The following is a 21,667-nucleotide window of genomic DNA, read 5'->3' as shown; positions in this document are numbered from 1 at the left end:
TAATTAAAGAGAAAAAGGAAACAAGGAAAGGGGAATAAGGAAGGAAAAAATAAAAGGTATGAGATTATCTAATCATCTGGATGCTCATCTTAATTAGAGCATCCCCAGTGAAAAATAAAAGGGAACATGAATGTCAGTGTTACAACTAGGATTGTAAAATAATAGTAATAATAACAACAACAATAATACCTTTTATAAATTAAAAGAGTAATGCATATTTATTTGGGGTGCAAAACACGAACTGTTGAACTGAGAAGAGTTTAAAAGGTCTGGCCAGGATTACAAAGCTAAGTCTGGTTAGAGTGAAGACTAGAACCCAGGTCTTCTAATGCATCGTTGAGGGCTTTCTACTAGATTTGTCATTCCATGATAGAACTATATTCATGATTCCATCATTTAACTTCTCTGCGCCTCAGCCTGCTCCTCCTTAAAGCAAGGGGGCTGTTAACAAATATGAAGGTAGTCACAGGCATCTGAGGGCTATTTTTCAATATTCTGCAAAAGAAAAGTAATTATTTCATAACAGTGACCCTCTTATTTCAGGGTGTGCCACAACAGTTATTGGAGCACATGCCACACAGTCACCTGAATGTGCTGAATGCATAGGAGTTATGTGCTCCTCCTGGCAACAGTTCAGAGCAACTGCCAACATTCAACAGCAAAGCATATTCAATGAGGCCGTTATGCTGAAAAGAAGAGACCATTGGTCTAGACTGATGCTTTGCTTCAGCATGTCAGAAAGCCTTAACTCCCTGCTCATTCCTCTTGTTATGACCCCTTATCTGAAAGCCAGGGCTCAGAGATGAGTCAGAATCTGAAAAGGGTTCACTGCTGCATCTGGCAGTTGTAGCTGAGCTGGAGGCATTAAGACCATAATACAGATAAGAAGTAATCCTGGAAAGGTAGAAGTAGCATACCATAGGCCTTCAGGCCACAGGAAGAGACAGCGCCTGTGCTTAGCCTTAGTAGGTTCTATTTTTATTTCCATAAACTCAACATTTTTTTTCTTAGACTTGTTTGTTAAGATTCCAGGCCTGAAACAGCTTGTGACAAAGCTCATGCCATTCCACACACTGCTGTTGGGGGATGTGGCCACGGCACATATTACTTTTGAATCTTTCATTAGAGACTTGAATTTATCACAGCCTCCACAAACCTTGTGTTTCTTCTCTTTCAACAGCAAATTACTAACATCAGATTTTAACCATATTTTTAGTAATATCTTATGTAGGTTAAAGATACATAAGTTCTGAATTTAATCAAATTTTATGCAGTTTGTCTAGATAATTCAAATGGTTCTTATATGAAAACTTTTGCTGTTCTGATCATTTACTTTTCTTTTGGTGAAAATAGATCACTTGGAGGTCAGGAGCTTATATTTTGATGTTGGATAGTAGTGTCAGGGATATTTTTTCCCTTCAAATCATGTGAAAAGAAAAACTCAAACGTACTGGGTTTATTTAAAACTGGACCCTTATTAAAATGTCATCTATTAGTTGTCAAATTCTGAGAGCAATGACAGCTTCAGTCCACAATGTGAATGAATGAATCTCACAGACAATGTTAAGTGAAAGAAATGAGACAAAAGATACTGTAATGATTCTATTTACATAAAGTCAACATTAGGCAAAATTAATCTATGTTGTTAGAAGCTGGGTAATGTTGTCCTTTAGTGTGGAGAGGTGGAGCTGTGACTGAGAGGACGGGTGGGGGCATCTTCCAGGGTGCTTATAATATTGTAATTCTTGACCTGGTTGTGGTTACATAGCTGTGTTTACTTAGAACATCTTCAACTGTGAAAATATCATTTGTGCACTTTAATGCATGTGTATTATACCTCAAAAATTTTTATTTTAAATTCTATCTACTTTTTAAACACTAATTTCTAATAACAATGGAAATGCATGAAAACATTCCCCCTGTAAAAAATAATGGAATATTTTAGTTAGGATAAATCCTTTTCAATCCCCTTCAAATGTTGTACTTTCCTAAGAGGGTAGCAGTTTATCCTTTTTACATACATTTACAAACCTAAGTAATGACATATAGAAAATATATAGTACCACTGTGTACATTTATTTTAAGTTCTGTGCTTCCTAGATTAGATTTTGCATTACTTCTTTCAGTAATACAGGATATAAACAATATCTTTCACTAAGATACCTCTAATAATCTTCACTAAAATTATATATCATTTTTTAATATTGCCTATAGATATGTTTTATCATATTTATGTTATATTGGGTATTTGTTTACTTTTATATATGTTATATATGTGATATATATTTTATTGCAGTACAGATCTATTATACAATTTATAATGTATAAAACTTATATGTAATAAAACTTAGACACATAAGAGCCATTGTGTACAGCAAGCCTCATACCTCAAGAAAATTAAACTTGGAAAATAGAATTCTATAAAAATCAACAGTAAATGGCTGAGGTTCAGTAGCAATAAAGTTGCAAACATTTATGAAAGTGCTACTATGAGATTATGCTAAAATGTCTTCCATATTTTATCCAGAACTCTAACAAAGCCCCCAAATCCAGGGGTAAAATTTAATTTGAGTAGGATACACTATGATCTTGCAGTTTATACTGCATAGGGTAATGAAGCCTTTAATAAAAAGAAAGTCAAAAAGCAAAAATCCAGCCATTCTTTAATTAGTACCAAGTATTCCACCTACAATCTACACACACACACAGGTTAAAAGACAAATGGTTTAACAAAGCCTATAAGGATAAACATCCAATCCCTCCCCTGCTCTCTCTACTCTTAATTTCTTCTTCTCCAAGGCAACTACCTTCAACTCTTTGTTGTTTTCTTCTGATATTTAACTCCTTATTTCTGTAGATGCTTTTTCAGCTATTTCTTGGTCTTTTTGGTTTAGACATTGTTTACTATCTACTGTAAAAGGTCATTTCACTCTTTTACAATTCCTTCCAAATGTGCGCATACTTCTTCCCTTCCCCTTTTCCTCTTAACAGCAACATAGTGTACATGATGAGATTTCTTTTATATTACAATTTTGAAATTTTCCCTGGATTTACTCTTTCCCAAGATGACTTTAACTTTAACTTTAATGCTCATTAACTTAGTACAAATAGCTGCATTTTTAAAGGAGAATCTGAGGAAATCATTCTTATCTAGAAATTGTTCAGGACAATGTTATAAGAATAAGTGGAACTCAGGCTTTGGAATCAGGCACACTTGGGACTAATCTTAGTTCTGATGCATGATAATTGAATTTGGGGAGGTGACTTAACTTTTTTCTTTTTGCTATCATTAATGTACAATTACATGAACAACATTATGGTTACTAGATTCCCCCTATTATCAAGTTCCCACCACATACCCCATTACAGTCACTGTCCATCAGTGTAGTAAGATGCTATAGAATCACTACTTGTCTTCTCGGTATTATACTGCCTTTCCCATGTCCCCCAACCTAAATTATATGTGCTAATCATAATGCCCCTTTCCCCCCCTTATCCCTCCCTTCCCACCCATCCTCCCCAGTCCCTTTCCCTTTGGTAAGTAAGTGTTAGTTCATTCTTGGGTTCTGTGAGTCTGCTGCTATTGTGTTCCTTCAGTTCTTGCTTTGTTCTTATACTCCACAGATGAGTGAAATCATTTGGTACTTGTCTTTCTCTGCCTGGCTTATTTCACTGAGCATAATACCCTCTAGCTCCATTCATTTTGTTGCAAATGGTAGGATTTTTTTTTCTTCTTATGGCTGAATAATATTCCATTGTGTATATGTACCACCTCTTCTTTATCCTTCCATCTACTGATGAACACTTAGGTTGCTTCCATTTCTTGGCTATTGTAAATAGTGCTGCAATAAACATAGGGGTGCATATGTCTTTTTCAAACTGGGCTCCTGCATTCTTAGGGTAAATTCCTAAGAGTGGAATTCCTGGGTCAAGTGGTATTTCTATTTTTGTTTTTTGAGGAACCTCCATACTGCTTTCCACAATGGTTGAGCTAGTTTACATTCCCACCAGCAGTGTAGGAGGGTTCCCCTTTCTTCACATCCTTGCCAACATTTGTTGTTGTTTGTCTTTTGGATGGTGGCCATCTTAACTGGTGTGAGGTGATACCTCATTGTGGTTTTAATTTGCATTTCTCTGATGATTAGCGATGTGGAGCATCTTTTCATGTGTCTGTTGGCCATCTGAATTTCTTCTTTGGAGAACTAACTGTTCAGCTCCTCTGCCCATTTTTTAATTGGATAATTTGCTTTTTGTTTGTTGAGGTGCATGAGCTCTTTATATAATTTGGATGTCAACCCCTTATTGGATATGTCATTTATGAATATATTCTCCCATACTGTAGGATGCCTTTTTGTTCTACTGATGGTGTCCTTTGCTATACAGAAGCTTTTTAGTTTGATATAGTCCCACTTGTTCATTTTTGCTTTTGTTTCCCTTTCCCGTGGAGATGTGTTCTTGAAGAAGGTGCTCGTGTTTATGTCTAAGAGATTTTTGCCTATGTTTTTTTCTAAGAGTTTTATGGTTTCATGACTTACATTCAGGTCTTTGATCCATTTTGAGTTTACTTTTGTGTGTGGGGTTAGACAATAATCCAGTTTCATTCTCTTACATCTATCTGTTCACTTTGGCCAACACCAGTTGTTGAAGTGGCTGTCATTTCACCACTGTATATCCATGGCTCCTTTGTCATATATTAATTGACCATATATGTGTGGGTTTTTATCTGGCTCTCTAGTCTGTTCTATTGGCCTATGGGTCTGTTCTTGTGCCAGTACCAAATTGTCCTGATTACTGTGGCTTTGTAGTAGAGCTTGAAGTCAGGGAGCATAATTCCCCCTGCTTTATTCTTCCTTCTCAGGATTGCTTTGGCTATTTGGGATCTTTTTTGGTTCCATATGAATTTTAGAACTATTTGCTCTATTTCATTGAAGAATGTTATTGGTATTTTTATAGGGACTGCATTGAATCTGTAGATTGCTTTAGGCAGGATGGCCATTTTGACAATATTAATTCTTCCTATCCATGAGCACAGGATGTGTTACCATTTATGGGTATCTTCTTTAATTTCTTTCATGAGTGTCTTGTAGTTTCCAGAGTATAGGTCTTTCATTTCCTTGGTTAGGTTTATTCCTAGGTATTTTATTCTTTTTGATGCAATTGTGAATGGAATTATTTTCCTGATTTCTCTTTCTGCTAGTTCATCATTAGTGTATAGGAATGCAACAGATTTTGTGTATTAATTTTGTATCCTGAGGTAACTTAATTTTGTAAACAATTTTGTTGAACTTACAAAGTATAATTTTCTTATCTCAAACATGCTGTTTGATGATATTTGGTGATGGTTTTATATATATACAGTTGTATAACCATCACCAAAATCTCTTAGATTTCTGGCACCCCATAAAGTTCTTTCATGCATACATTAAGCCAAAACTGATCTGTTTTCTGTACCTACAAATATGCTTTTTCTAAAAATTTCAAATGAATGAAATCATATAATATGTAGTCCTTTGCGCGGGATATGTCTTTTCATTTCTTCTGTATTATAGCTTGTCTTGTTTCTTTTTTATGCTAAATATTATTCCATTGTATGGATTTACCACACAATTTATGCAAATTGATGGAAATTTGGATTGTTTCCACTTTTTGCCTGAGTAATGCCACTATGAACATTTGTGTACAAGTCTATGGATATATATTTTCATTTCTCTTGGGCATATACCTAGGGATAGAATTGCTGGGTATGGCAATTTTATGTTTAACTTTTTGAAAAACTGCCAAACTGTTCTCCAAGGTGGCTGTACCATTGTACAGTCCCACCAGTGACATATGAAGGTAACAGTTGCTCTACATCCTTGTCAACATGTTTTCTTTTTCATTACAGACATTCTATTAAGTATTAAGTGGTATCTTATTATGGTTCTAATTTGCATTTCTCTAATGATTAATGATGATAAGCATCTCCATGTATTTATTAGCCATCCATAAATCTTTGGTGAAATGCCTATTTAAATCTTTAGCCTACTTTTAAATTAAGTAATTTGTCTTTTTCTTTTTCTCCATAATAAATTTTGAAATCAGGTGGTGGAAGGCTGCCAACTTAGCTTTTCTTTTTCAAAATAGTTTTGGTTATTCTGATTCCTTTGAATTTCCATATAAATTTTAGGATCAAATTTACCAATTCCTAAAAAAAAAAAAAGGCCTGGTGGGATCTTGATAGAGACATTCAATCTATAGGCCAATTTGGAGAGAACTGTCATCTTAATGAGCATTCAATCCATTAGCATGGTGTATATTTATTTATCTAGATCTTTGATATCTCTCAGCAATGTTTGTAGTTTTCAGTGTATACGTCTTGTATTACTTCCAGTAAAGTTACTCAAATTTTCTGATACTCTTGTAAATGGAATTGTTTTCTAATATATCATTTTCACGTTATTCACTGATGGCATACACACATACACACATATATATATATATTGATTTCTGTATGTACAGCTTATATCCTATGACCTTGCTAGACTTAATTTTTTAAAGCCCCCACTTTCTAAGGTATAAAATGAGAATATCTACCAGCAAGATTTTTGTGTGGAATAATATATGTAAAATCTCAACAAATGGCTAGACATGAATCCCTCTACCCCCATCCCAAAAATTCAACTGCCGAAAAATGTGAGGTCACATTATTTTGAGGAAAGTGAAATGACCAGGATGCACCTGGTGTAGAAGGCAGGAGCCAGTCACCAATTCCATTATATCTGAATTCACATAATGAAGAAATTCTGCTTCATTTTCATTAGTGTAGTGAATAGATGTTGATATTTTCTATCATCTGCATGTACTATCTTTACAATTAGAAGAAAACAAATATTTCTGAAAATGCATAAATTACCCATTAAATCTCATAAAGAGAAAAGTGAAAGGACACAGAAATGCTAGAGTTCAATTTGCTGAGACCAATTATAGTTCCAGGAAAACAGCACAGTGCTAGGCACTGGGGACACAAAGTAAAATGTGTAATTTATGAACTAATGCACTTTTCAGCAGGCTAAGGTACCTCAATGACTACTGAAGCAGGTGCAGGGAAGGCATATTTCCCTGAGGCTTCCTACCCATTCTAACATCCCAAACTTCCAAACAACTATGGCAGCTTTATTTTGATCTATTTTATATGTTGGGGTTCTAGAAAAAATTTGAATAAAGCTTCAATGCCTTTTATAAAACTTTGAAAACCACTGGTCTAATGAAAGAATAAAGTGAGAACTTCAAAGCAGCCTAGTATTTATAATGCTGGTCTGGAGGGTTCATGATCTAAATTTTATTCCAGTCACTATAACTGTACAGCCACGTGGAAGGCACAATTTTAGTTCTCACCTCTCAAAAGTGACACTCTTTCCTAGTTGAATTTTGATGTCATTTATCCAATTAACATTTGTTTAGTGTAATAAGCACAATGTTATTCAAATATCCATGGTAGTATAGTAACAATGAGAGTAAAGATCATCTTGACGATGGATTACCAGCACACTCTCCATAGAGTGACAACTGGGTCTTACAGCATGAGAAATCTCCTGATTGATTAAAAAGAAAAATAGGTAGCATTATACGCAGAGAGATCTGCAAGTTTAGAAGCACGGAATTAATAATCAGTAGTTTCCATGGAAGGGGCATTTACTCTGGGTACAGAATTTTAACCTCACAACAACCTATGGAAGTAGAGGTTATTACCCTCTATGCATCAGCACAGGTATGCTCAAATCAGAGTTTTTGAGTGGCAGGACCGTATTTGAAACTGTGGTTGTCTGATTTCAAAGCCAAGGTTTTAAGTTCAAATAGGTGCGTGTACTTGAGCGGTCTGAAGCAACACAGTGAGTGCTGCTGGAGGGGAAGTGGCGAGCGATGAGCCGGGAAATGTAGGTACTCCCTTTCGCTCACTAAGAGCAACTTGGGCAAAGGATTGGGTTGGCATTGGGAGGTATCCCGTATAAATGCATGATTTCATGTGTGTGTATCCATCCCAGCTCTGTCCACTGAAAAGGTCTATAAGTAATGACACACCAAGCCATGGTCAATGGTGGGATCAGCAAGTGTTCAGGTTTGCTCCTCTGCCCCTCCCACGCTTCCCGGCTGGATTCTCTGCCGCATTCCACTGCCTTCTCGCGACGGGCCCGGTGTCTTCACCGGCCTGACCTTCTGCAGCCAGGTAAGCGGCGCCCTCAACTTCTCCGACTCGTTAGAGAGAAGGCCGCAGGACCCGCAAGCTCCGCCGCCACTAGCGCCCCGCAAAGTGCGGGAAACCAGACGCTGAGTGGAGAATCCGATTAGGCGGTGACCGGCAGGGCGGAGCTGGAACGGGAATCGGAGTAGTGGGCGTGGCCTAGACTCTTCCCCATTTCTTAGTGGAACTCACTGCTGCCAGTCCCCACCCCTTCCGCTCAGGCCGTCAGTTAATTGGCGGGCGGGACCTGGCGGTGACTTCCGTTTGGAGGAAGAAAGTTAGGCCGGAGGAAGGTCCGCGAAAAGGAAGAGGAAGGGGCCGGGCGGCGGCTGCTGTAGGTCTTCTGGCGGTGGTGGCGGCGGCGTCTCTCTTCCGGGAGGACGATGGACAGCCAGGGCAGGAAGGTGGTGGTGTGCGACAACGGCACCGGGGTAAGCGCCCGGCAGGGAGGCCGCGGCAGCCACAGGTGCGGGGGCGACCGTTCGGGGTCGCTCGGGCCTTTGGCTCCCGGGCCTGCACCTCTGGGCGCTCGGGCCGTCGGGGCCAGGGGGTGCGGAGCAGCGCTTCCGACCTCCGCGGATCTGGGGAGCGAGCTGGCCGGGCCCGGCCCTAATATCCCTGAGCCTGCCACCCCCGCAGCTCCGGGTCAGGGCGGCGGGCGATGCCGGCGCTGGCAGGGGATCCCACCTGCTGCCCGGCGGAGGCCGGCTCCCTGCTCTAGGATGGGCAATTTGGCCAAAGGGCTGGAGGGGTAAAAAGCTGGTTTGGTTTGCTGGAGGAGGGCTCCATTCCCCAGAGTCGCCGGTTGTGTAAAAAGAAAGACTGAAGGCCTTCCTCTTCCTGTATAGATGAAGATACCGAACGGGAGGCAGGAAACGGGTTTAAAGAAAAAAAAGGAAGTGCTGTCATGCAGTGAGTCTCAGCCCTTTCTCAGTGTTTGAGGGTTTTTTTTTTTAAGGGATGGGGAGGCCTGATTCGCAGCGCATTTACATTTTGTTCTGCTTGCTGAGAATTTGGCGCAGGTTCAGCCCCGCAGAGATCAGCAAGTTCCAGTTGCTACTGTGGTAGATCTAGGACCCCTTAGAGGCCCAAATGTCAATTCCGCTCACCTTGGGGAAGTTAATCAGTTTTGATCCTCACCACCATCTCTTTTTTTCCTTAGGTGTAGAATGCAGATGTTAGTCTTTAAGACTGTAAAATCCAAATAATTGTAAAAATCTGACTAAAACTCCGATTTAGAAATCATTTGAAAGTTGTTGCTTTCAAAAGCCCTACCCCTTCTCATTAAAAAAAAATTATTTGAGGCAGCCAAGTCATCATACTAGAAGACAGAAATAGTACTTATTTTGGATGAATTCTGTAGTGATCACTTCACCCTATATTGAAGTGATTTCTAACCGTTTTGGTTGCAATATTTTGTAAATTTTCTCCCCTTCCTTCCATAAATGTGACATATGAATTAAAATAGTTTTTGAACTTGAGAGCGCTTTGGAAACTGGATTGTTGACAGAAAGAAAGAGCTGGTATTCACTGCCATAAAACTGCTTTTGGTTGAATTCATTACAGACTTTTATAAATAATTATACAAGCTTTATCTGAACTAAGTTAAAAAATGAAGAGTAAGAAGTGTTAGCATATAATAAATGGGACATTAATACAAAGTGGAATCCTTTAAAAAGAGATCCACCCCTATGGAAACATGCCTAAGATTTACCGTTTAAAATAAAGTTTTAGAATGATGCCATTTATGTGAGTTTTCATTATTACAGTTATTTATGTGTCCACAAACTTGTGTTTGTATATGAAAGTTGTGGAGGGATGCATAAGAAGAGTGTGCTCAGTGGTTGTCTGGGAGACAAGTGATAAAAGAGTGAGGGAAGAAAGGTGCTTTTAAAAAATTATCCTGATTCCCACTGTACTCTCATATTGACCTCTCAATAAATTTAAAGCTTTAGAAAGTGAGTTTAAAATATTTTGGTTTGTGAATACATCAGATACTCTCTTTAGAAATCGGAGCTAGTTATATTTTAATGGATTCCACTTTTAAGGGTTTTGACCCCTGTATTTGTAGTGTATATGATATTTTTGTATATTCATACAGTAGGAATGTTAGCCATGAGTTTGTTTTTATGTTACCATTTCATTAGTTTATCTATTAAAAAACATCGTATTATTAATTAGACTTATGTCTAATCCATAATTTAAGAATCTTGTTCCTTGAAAGTTAAGTTACTATGACTTAAATATGAAAAGTGTAGATAATTCAAGCAAAAGTATGTATTTGGTTTCTAGTTTTAAAATTTTATCCAGATTTTCAATAGACATTGGCTTCACATGAAAAACTGGCTTTGATGTGCTATTTCTGGAAATTTGGAGGGTTAGGAACCACTTGGATTTCTGTATTTATTCCTGTTTATACTTCATAGTCATCTTGCTTTTATTTGGTACCGGTAGGTATAATGAATTCTCTACAAATTCTCTATAATTTGTAAAAACTTAGGAGAATAGTTGTTACCCTAAAACAACTGGCCTCTTACACATTTCGGGTTTCAGAATTAAAGGTTATTTGAGAAGTTGATGTTTTTAATGGGAAAGCTATAATTTGCATGTTCTTAGAGTAGGTAAATTCTTATCATACTCTGGATGTTTGTCCTGCTCGTTTTCCTCACTAGACCAGCATCTCATTAGGCATCTTAGAGGAGGACAATTCATCTGATTCCAGTAATTTATGGGCTCCATCCTTATAACTTTTCAAACCTAAAGTAGAGCCTCCATTGAAAACTAGAGCCACTGAAAGTGGTCAGATAGGTGAAAAATCTGCTTAGGCTCAGGTATTGTGTATCCTGTTACCAAACTTGGGTGATTTTGTTAGCATTGAATTAGTTCACCAACAGCTAAGACTTCTGGAGTGCCTGTGTGACAATTTTTAGGGTCTAGTGATACAAAGTAGTTTAAAATGCTAGGGCAATTATACTTTCATGTATAACACATTTGTGGTTGATTATGGCCTGCTTTATCAGACTTCCGCTAATTTATATGTTGAATTTAGTGTTTGAAGTAGAAAGAAACAAAAAAACTGGTTTCACCTTGCAAAATGCTTTGGAATAAATAGAATAACTATTTTGGTGGTCTAAGATCAGAATAATCACTCTGTTAAATTAATGAATGTATCAGTGCCATCAGATTAAATTAATAAAGGAAACAAAAATTAAGCCCAAATGAGGCTTTATGAATCCCAGTGTATTTTTTGAGAGGAGGAAGGTACTTTTAGAGCAAATGTAGATGGACTTTTTTCTTCATTTTCGCTTGAAAGAACATTGTATTGCTCATGTTCTTAGCATTTGATGACTCAGTAGAAAGTAGGGGAGCTGTTTAAACCACAGTGTTGTGACGAGGAAACTATATATGGTAAAAATCTATTTCTTAAGCACAGCCTTATTGCACACAATGAGGGAACTAAGTCACAAAGTCTTAAAATGATTGGTGTGGGGGAGGTTTTTCTCAGGGATTAAAATAATACCAAATGGGTAGTTTGGAGAAGAGTATTTTCGTTGTATTTTATCACATCATGGTTAGGTTGTTTTTTTTTTTTTTAATATTGACGTTTTGCGAGGAAGGAAATACCACATTGTCTATTTGTTGTATATTATTGAGAAAAAGATTCAAATTATATTCTTGTTATTATAACTGCTAATGCTTTCACCTATGAAATAATGTGATAAAGTGCAGCTATTGCCATTTTGACCGAGTATGTAGTACCTGGTAAGAATGCTAGCACTGAATTACTGTGGCAGCATGTTTCCAGTAAGCCACTGCTTAAGCAGAATAAGTAATTTCATTAGTAAGTGATTGATATCTTTAATTTGAATTAGAAGCCAAATTTCTGGGGTTCTTTTGTGAAGCACAGGACTAGTAGGTTTACAATTGTTTTGTGTAGTTTTAGAGGTTCTCACTTTTTGTCTTAAGCACTTTGCAAGTATTTTATCCCTTTAAAAAATGCTCGAACAAGAATTTTAAGACACAAATTATTCACCTGAACAATCATAATAAGTAAACATTGAGTGATGTGATTATTTACAGATTTGCCGTGTTGCAGGTTTCCAAGTGTGTATGGCTCAGAATAAGAGGAGAGAGCTATGTCAGTCTTTGCAGGTTGTCCCATCCAGGCTTCTCCCATCTCCAGCTTGTTATAATTTCTCACTTAATTCATTTGTGTACATTTAATATGCTGACAGTGGCCCTTGCAAACTGCTAGATTCTTTTCCAGTTGTTCACTGTATAATTTTCTTCAAAAACATACCCATGTAAGTGAGCATTTTCAGCCTGGTAAATGGATGCTTTTGATCCAAGTGTCCTTAATGTTTACATTACTTTGAAGTAAACATAAAAATTTAATATCCATATAGTGTTTGCTTTCTTTGTTTGGAATATATGTGAAAGTATGACTAATGATATTAGACTGGTGATCATGGCAAATTTTATTTATGTAGAAATTTGGGTATGCCTGGGACAATAATGGGAAGAGATTATTTGCCCTTCTGTATCATTTCCATTCATATCGAATGAGCTGGATTTTGACTTAAGGACAAAGAGAGTTTATGATTCAGAAGAGTATGAGGTTTTTCTCATTTTTCTTTATTAGAAAATTATTAGTTTTATTGTCCTCTGTAAAACTCCTGGGTCACAGTGATAAATTATTTGAGAAGACGTTGTGGAAAAATGGACTAGTGCTTCTGAATTCTGCTTATTTTAACATTCATTCAGGTGGGAAGTATATTGTAGTTCTTTACTATCAGCTACTATTCAAATGGAGAGGTAGGTCTAACAAGCAGGCTGTCTGTTGTGTGTGCCATCATATCAAACTAACTTCTGCCTCAAAGGTAATCCTGTAAGAATAGGATCATAGTTTTAGTTTTAGAAATGGGTAGCTATTCCTTAAAAACACCCCAATCTTGGTGGCTCAGTGATAAACTGACCAGGACTAGGTTTTGTGGGTTGGGAAGAAAACATATCTGAACAGTATGTTTTATGTAGGTTCTAAAACAAACACAAGCAGAGGCTAGGAATTCAGGTGGTACTAGGAATATGAAACAACTTAATTTCAAGCAGATTTTTCATTAAAGTAGCTTTAATCTACTTAGGTCTTGACTTTATTATATTTAAAATGTTCTATTCATAAAACACTTGAAATTCTGGATGGCAGAATGTTCTAGTCTATGTATAATTAAATGTGATTCATCAGCATCATTTCCAACAAGTTTGTTGTAGAGATCTTTGAAATAAAAAAATTTTATATTTTAAAGGGTTAGTCAAAAGTCAGTAAGTTTAAGGTGCTTGCTAAGTTTTACCCCACATTAATAAAACAGTTCCTTGTACATAGTAGCTTTCTTTCAAGAGGTAGGGTAATGTTTTCTATCCAGCTCTGTTATTACTGTCACACATAACATTCAGATAACTGTTTTTTGTCCTTAATTCTTTTAAGCGGATGTATGATGCCTATAGCCATGGAACAATAGACTTTCTCCCAATAATAAACATATTCTCTATATTAAAATAATCAAAGTAAAATCTCAAGTCATCATCAAAACTATTAATATTTAATGGTCAGTCACTTAATGTACACTTAAATGTGCCAGGCACTGTTCAGGTGCTTGGGATTAATCAGTAGACAGAGAAATCCTTGCACGATGTAGCAGCTTGAATAAAGACTTGTTAAGGCCCGGGTAGAGACTATAATTATATTTCCTTTCTTATATAGCTTCTTCCTCCTACCCTGAAGTTTTTAATTCTTTTCAATGTCTGCTCTAAATAAGACTGAACACACTGTATGATTGGTATAATAATTAAAAACACATGGTTCTATTTTCAGTTTTACTATAGTTGTTATATCTCCTAGTGTATCAGTTTTAATGTATAAAATGGAAGTATTACCAGAAACAATGATCAATGATGTGCCCTCACTGGAGAAGTACACTATCTGAATATGTGAAATTATGTTATCCGGTATTACTGAATGTTTATTTAAATGTGAAAATGTAAATAGTCACAAATATCTAATGAATGTGTAGTTTAACCTGATGCTAGTTCAGATGCCATTTTAATTTCCCATTTTGGAAAAAGAGGTTGCTGAAGTGAATTGCCAGAGATGAATGGAAGCCTGCTTTACAGTTGAAGGTTTAGTTCTGGTCATTAACATTTTTCTTCTAAAAATACTTAGCATTTGTTGAGTAAATGGGTCCACTCCCCACTTTTGATCACTGTGTGTGCCAGGACCTGAGGCATTGGGTTCCCACATGAACTCAGCTTAGATATCTGCTGTCCTGAGGCTTTCCCTGTAGTGGGTGCACTCAGGCACTAAATGAGCAGTTAACTGGTAAATAAATGTGAGCTCCCAGAGTACTTGATGCCATAAAGGAAATAAAAGGAAGATACGGTAGATAGGGCAACTACTTTGGGTAATTTGGAAGTACCAGAAGTTTAAAATATTGTATAAATGGTATTTTTCAGATACTGTTTTTAAATGGATATAATAAATACCTTGACACTAACCCTCTTTTACTGTTCTCTTCCAGTTTGTGAAGTGTGGATATGCAGGCTCTAATTTTCCAGAACACATCTTCCCAGCTTTGGTTGGAAGACCTATTATCAGATCGACCACCAAAGTGGGAAACATTGAAATCAAGGTAATATTTTATTTATTGGTAAATGAGGATAAAAACCTGTGAGGTGTTCTTTGAATTAAGTAGTTTTAAAATATGATGCCATGAAAAGCAAAGAGGAAGAATTTCTTAATTTTAAATTTATATCAACACTTGAGAAAGGCACAAAAACTGAACTGAACTTTATCTTACTTTAATTATAGCCTGATGCCATTATGCTCTGAATGGAGTAAAATACTTAATAGGATTTTATATTGCTGTGAATATTTTGTCATTATATATTAGTGTCTCTTTGGGATCTGTGACTTTTCCTTTCCACGTTCTCATGGCCTGATCCCCCTACTTTTCTGTATAGCTAGTGAGGAAATCACAGGATGTAAATATTACTGGTTCTTTTTTGCACCAATATAATTCCATAATGTGCAGGAGGAAGCCTTTCAGTGCAAGTCTGTTTGGCCTTTTTGCATTACTTGCCTTCCCATAGAGAGAGAGGAGGGGAGGTTGTCATTGCCTACCTGGAGTGTTTAAAACAAGAGACTGGACACTAAGGATGATAGATTTTTCTCCCATGTTAAAATGAATGTGTTGGGAATCAAGTGGGAGTTACAGTATTTTTGAAGAAAGAGATGGAATAAGCAAAAGAATGGCGGTCACCAGTTGACTTAAATTCTTCAGGTGGCCTAGGAATCAAGTTATACAAAAATACAGTAGACTTCAGGGGCTCTTTTGCTGAACTTGTGAATAAGCTAGCATTGTTGGTCCTATCTGGACAATCTTTGGCAAGACTTCAGTGAACTGTTAGATTATGAGTATGAAATCTGAGTTAGGGTATACCTCTTGGGGACATTTGTTTGAGATATCTAGGAAAGGGATTAATAGATGATAGAGATAGCTATTAGATAGGTAGTAGTCACTGTTTGGACTAGAGAATTGAGTTGTACAATGAATAAAAATATAAACTGGAGCTTAGGTTCTATGTTAAGTTTTTAAAGACTTAAAATGTTGAAAAATTCTGGCCTTTGTTTTGTTATGTTAAAATCAGACGAGACACTCAACACGAGAGTAGTTTTTTTAGGGTCTTCTGGGAAATTTATGGGATTCTTCTCTTTTTGTGAACTCCTTTCATTCTGATTAAATTCAATGTTAAATTAACTTCAAGTTAAAACATAGCTAATAATAGTGACAAGGATAAGCTTTTTTGATGTTGGAGGTCACACTTTTTATTCAGTATCAGGCTTTTAAAGAAGAATGGCCCTTTATATGCCCTATGGATAATAGTTTTGTGGTATTAAGATACATCACATACAGCCATTTTTTAGTCTCCAACATAGGCACAAGTAATTTATGTATCTTTTCACCCCCAACTTTATTGTCATTTTTTAAGGCCAGGTGATAGAAATGAAACTAACCAATAGTCTATTAAGATGTTTTTGCTAAGGAATTCCCCGGTAGCGTTTGCTTGCATGGTTTGTCGTTCTGTGTTCTGTTGGCTCAATTCTGTTCAATCTGCTCAGCCTTTTAAGTCTTACCAGTTAATTTGGTCTTCCAGTAGAAAACAGTAAGAGACTTGTGTCAAATTTAACCTGACTACTAAATTTAACCTTCTGCCTACTCAGCTAGATATTTTCTGTTATCATTATTTACCTCAATTAAGGTTCTTAAATTTAGTAATGAGTTAAAGAAACTTGACTTTTTGGAATTCCTCTGCCTAGTAGATTGACTTACAAATTTTGTGTCTTGTTAGTGAAAATGTAGTAGACTAAAAACTGGAAATTTAAATTGTTTAACAAGTTAATTTTCATTCAGGAATAATAACTGTCCATGTTACTTTGGCCCTAATTATTAACTCCGTAAAATACAGTAGTACTGCATCTGATCTCGACCTAATTTGTCTCTATTGCTTGTATGTTTAAAAATTTCAGTGAGGATTTTATTTAGGCCTTTTCTGACTCTTACTTCTACCTTCTCTCTCTTCACCTTTCTTGACCTGTTGAAGTAGAATAACAAAAAGATGGTAAGTGAGGTTACACACATGCTCTCTGTTTGTTTTCCACTTTTGCTTGGTGGGACAGTAGTTGTTGTTTTGTGTCCCTTTAGTATGGGGGGGGGGGTAATTCCATATTTTAATTTTAAGTACTTTAATTTTTAACTTTTTTCATTGCTTCAATTTGGTAGCAACTAATTAAGTCCTATACTTCCCTGATTGCATACAATGGACCAAACCAGAACTAATTACTAACATAGTTTTGAATTGTTTTCCATGTGTTTCTTGTAGATGAATGTTATAATTAAAATGGAATGTGATGTGCATAATATGAGAAACCTAGTGGCTTTATTTAGGATATATGTGATCCAGAAAATTGGGGTGAAGCTTTACATTTGTATAAATCTACTTTATTGATCAATGTTAAATTCAACATTGCCTGCCATAGCCTGTATATATTTTTACATCTAGTATAATATATGTATATTTAATAAGCTGTGAAAATTTTTAATATGTAAATGAACTATAGATAGTAAATGGGGGGAAGAGTTTGAATTACTTACTATATCATCCTTATTGATGAGCAGATTTTACAACATCTGAGGATAGAGAAAGAAAAGGTCAGAGTCTTGTAAGCCTTTTCCATAAACAACAAATTTTCCCCCTAAATAAATGCCATTATGTGGTGCCTTTTCATTTTGAACTAGAAGCTTACTTGTGCATCCCAGATATTTCTCTGATAGTCTGAGTGCTTCTGTAGTAGGTTTTTCAAGTTTGTTTTTAATATTATTTGTAAGCAGCTTTGACAAAGATGACTGCATTTCTACTGATACATATTTTAACCAGTAACAGTAACTTCGTGGAGTTTTCTTTTGAATAAACAAAAACATCTAGAAATGGAAATTCCTCTATTTATCCTAAATGAAATATCATGCATTTGTTTAAAATCCTAAGGAGATTAAGAAAATTGTATACTTGTAGAACCGGGTAAGCTTAATTAACATGGTTTTTATGGAATTTCCTTCTAGGGATTTAAGTGTGTGCTCTGTTTTACAGTTTGAGGTGACATTGTTCGAAATGATTCTTGGCAAATAAATCTGCACTGTGCTTCTTATAAAATATAAATACCTTTGAAACAACATTTCAGACAGTTACAGTAATTTCTCATTCTTTAAGGTAATAAGTGATGGTTTAGGCTTGGGTCCAGGGATGAGGTGGTGGTAAAAATCTAAGGCCTAATCTGATGTCTTATAACTTGGTTCTGAGGTATGATGGCAAGTTAAATAAAATACTGAGTATTTTTGGTTTGGGGAAGTTGAAATGTTCTAGAGAAGGTTATATGTTCTAGTATTTTTTAATTAGAATTTTAAGATATGATTGAATTTTTGAGTTATGTAGCTTGAGCTACTTGACAATATTGGCACTAATCTAATAGGTTAATACTCATTTCTTCCATTTAAAATGTCCTCTTTGTTCAGAGGAATGCTAATATACTCAATGCCAGATGATTCTTTCAGTTAATCCTTTGTAGTATGTATGTCTTAGAAGTAGATACATGAGGCTTTTATTTTGAGTTGGCATTGAGTCAGACATATTCTTGCATGGAATAAAAATAAAATACTCAGATGAAATCAGATTAGACTTACTCTGAATTTGTTGAAATGTTGTGAATGTGTATGGATATATATAAACCATCTAATTATATATAATCTATTACTTCCTACAACACAAAGAAAGATATATTCTAGAAGAAAGTAACAAAGTTGTATATTAAAATTACATTTGTTAATGGCCAAAAGTAATATATATGCTTGGAGATTTAATTAATTCCCCTTAATATTTTATTAAGAAGTATTAGAATATACAGCAAAGTTGCAAGATTTTTACAGTGAAACCCATATACCCATCACGTAGAGTATAACATTAATGTTTATTATACTGATATATCCCATGTCCCCCCATCCATCCATCTATCTTGTTTTTGATGTATTTCGAAGTATTGGTATACTTCCTAAATAATTCAGCTTATGCATGTTCTTAACTAGAGTTCACAAACACAGATTTTTCATCTTTCATTTTCCTACCAGATCATTCTAAACAGTTGCTATTTAAGAAATTGGAGTATTGAGTTATGGTAAATTAACTGTATATAAGAAATCAGTTGCAACAGAGAAGTTTCAATGAATGTATCTAGTAGCTGCTTTACTTTTTCATTTTTGTTGTTGCTTTCAGATGATTTTCCAGAAATCTGTTTTTTTTAATAGAGTTCTCACCCTGGTTTCTCTCTGATCTTCTTTTCAAATTACTGTTTTAAAAAATTTTTAACTCACATATGTTTAAGCCTCTGTTTTAAGACATCTTATGTTAATTTTGCTGTTTTCATTTCCCATGTTTTAAACTTAAGGTTTGTACCAAATAGTAGCTATTTCTGATAATGGCTTTTTAAAAATTCATCAATATATATAGAAATTAATATTATTTAAATCTTGACTAGCTGATCTCCAAAATAAGTTTAAATTCTAGGACCTTACTAGCCTTATTATACATACAAATTTGACTGTTCAAATATGGGTCATCTTAAGTATGCTCTCATTGGAGACAACACTTGTGGATATTCTGTGAGAGCATAGGTTACCAGTATTAAACTTTAAGATTGAAAACATTGTTCATGAAATAATTTTAAAGAACTGTTCCTTGTTCATTTTTTTTTTATATTTCTGCAAATTCATTCATTCATTTTGGTGAAGCATATATAGAAACTTACTTCAGTTCTAATTTAGGTACATGTAGGTAGAAGTTTGTGAAATTTACAAGTTAATGTGCATATATGCATTATTAAAGTGTAATAAATAATCATTTTATTTTTTGCTTCTTTCATTATGCCTTATAGTACTTGCACTTGCCATTTTGATATATTATAGTACAGAAAAAATGTGCTGCATGCATGGAGCATTTTTCTACACGTTTTTTCCCCTATGTGCTATTTCACATATCACAGGCCTTATTTTTTGAACATTTGAGCAAAAGAAACAGATGAAACCTCATAACAAAACCCTCCAAAATATGAAAATGTGGGGTTTATTTGTGCTAATGCTCTTCTTTTGGAAACATATGTATTAAAGGTAAGGTCAATTTACTGATTTAAAATACATTGTACATAAAAATTTATTATCCATGATTAAACTTAGCAAGGGATTGTTCTTGAAAGAAAAGATTTTTTTTTTAACTTGTGGAATGAAGAACAATCTGACAGTGCCAAAAAGATTAAAATTAATTTTACCCAAATTTTCCAAAATATCATGGAAACATATTTTCTGAAGGTATTTTATGCAAAAATTTTGTCTGAAGGTTTGGTATTATAATTTTCTAGGATCTTATGGTTGGTGATGAAGCAAGTGAACTACGTTCAATGTTAGAAGTTAACTATCCTATGGAAAATGGCATAGTGCGAAATTGGGATGACATGAAACACCTGTGGGACTATACATTTGGACCAGAGAAACTTAACATAGATACCAGAAATTGTAAAATCTTACTCACAGAACCTCCCATGAACCCAACCAAAAACAGAGAGAAAATTGTGGAGGTAAGTTTTTAGATGGATGTGCATAAATGTGTTTCTGTGATGTGATATTAAAACCAATGTTCTTTCGTTTGTCTTACCATTGTTGTTAAGGATAAAGGGAGTAAAAATAATTGTTGTTTTCCCCCAGATCCTATTTATTGAATGCCTTAATTATATGCTAGTCATTATTTCTGAGTAGGACATATCAGTACATAAAACAAAATCCTGCTGCCATGGATCTTACATTCTAGAAGGGGAAAACAGACCAAAAAATTGAGGGGGAAACCAGTTGATTGTTTTTTAGAAGATAATAAATGCTAAGGGGAAAAAAAACAGGTTAAAGGGAATGCAGAGTGGGGGAGGTTGCATTTTTCATAGGCCTCTTTGAGAAGGTGTAGCTCCGGGAGTAAGGGAGTTCACTGCCTGGGACAAGTTCCCTGTGAATCTGATGAAACCGAAGTCAGACAAGGGGAAGGGCAGGTTGGGTTAAAGGGGTTTATTTCTCACCTGGGTTCGCTAGCCAGCCCTTGCTCCGTTAGTCCCCCTCAGTTGCCCACCCCTTCTGGGAGGAACCCCATGGGTGGGTCCCTGGTGATGGGCACTAGACCAGTTAGGTACCAGGAATGGAGGGGATGAGATAATAGCTGTTTTCTCTCCACCTCTTACTCCAGATCAACTGGAGGCTGGTAAACATCCATTGGTATGCAGATGCACTAAGGCTAGGCAGGAAATTCTGGGTGAAAACTTCCATTTACCCCACAGAAGGTAATGTTTAAACAAAGAGTAAGAGAGTTAGCCAGGATATGTCAGGGGCGAGCATTCCAGGCACAGAGCATCCAGTGTAAAGTTCTTAAAATGGAGCAAGCCTGATATATTAGACTCAGCAAGGAAGCCAGTGTGGGAGATGAGAAATAATGGAGACAGATCATCTAGGGCCTAGTTGGCTCTATAGGGAATTAAACTTCTACTCCAAGTGAAGTGAAGGACTCATAGGGAACATGGTCATCTAGGTTTCCGTGGCTGCTGTATTGACAATAGACCATAATGAGGCAAGGGTGGAAGAGAGAGCAGTTTGGAATGTTTTTCAGTTATCTAGGCAAAAGATGAAGATTGTTAGGTTTAGGGGTAATAGCAGGGGAAGTAGTGACAAGTGGTCAGATGGTGGATCTATTTTGAAGATAGGGACAGAGAATTTTCTGATACAGTAGATATGGGTATTAGAGGGTGAAGTCAAGGATGAC

General features: G+C 35.9%; 1 protein-coding gene across 3 annotated transcripts in view; it reads left to right on the top strand.

Annotated features, from left to right (window-relative positions):
• Positions 1–8,469: 8,469 nt before the first annotated feature.
• The window catches only part of ACTR2 (actin related protein 2), a 34,064-nt gene continuing 20,866 nt past the window's right edge, over positions 8,470–21,667 (top strand). Inside the window, exons 1-3 of one of the 3 annotated variants that reach the window (XM_017652496.3) lie at positions 8,470–8,649; positions 14,791–14,901; positions 20,232–20,447. In XM_017652496.3, coding sequence (XP_017507985.1) covers positions 8,602–8,649; positions 14,791–14,901; positions 20,232–20,447 — 375 coding nt within the window. In that variant the 5' untranslated portion in view covers positions 8,470–8,601. The other 2 variants (XM_017652498.3, XM_073212283.1) reach the window with 2 other exon arrangements.

Source organism: Manis javanica, chromosome 1, assembly GCF_040802235.1.
Source record: "Manis javanica isolate MJ-LG chromosome 1, MJ_LKY, whole genome shotgun sequence".
Taxonomy (NCBI): Eukaryota; Metazoa; Chordata; class Mammalia; order Pholidota; family Manidae; genus Manis; species Manis javanica.
This window is presented reverse-complemented; position numbering and strand designations above follow the sequence as displayed.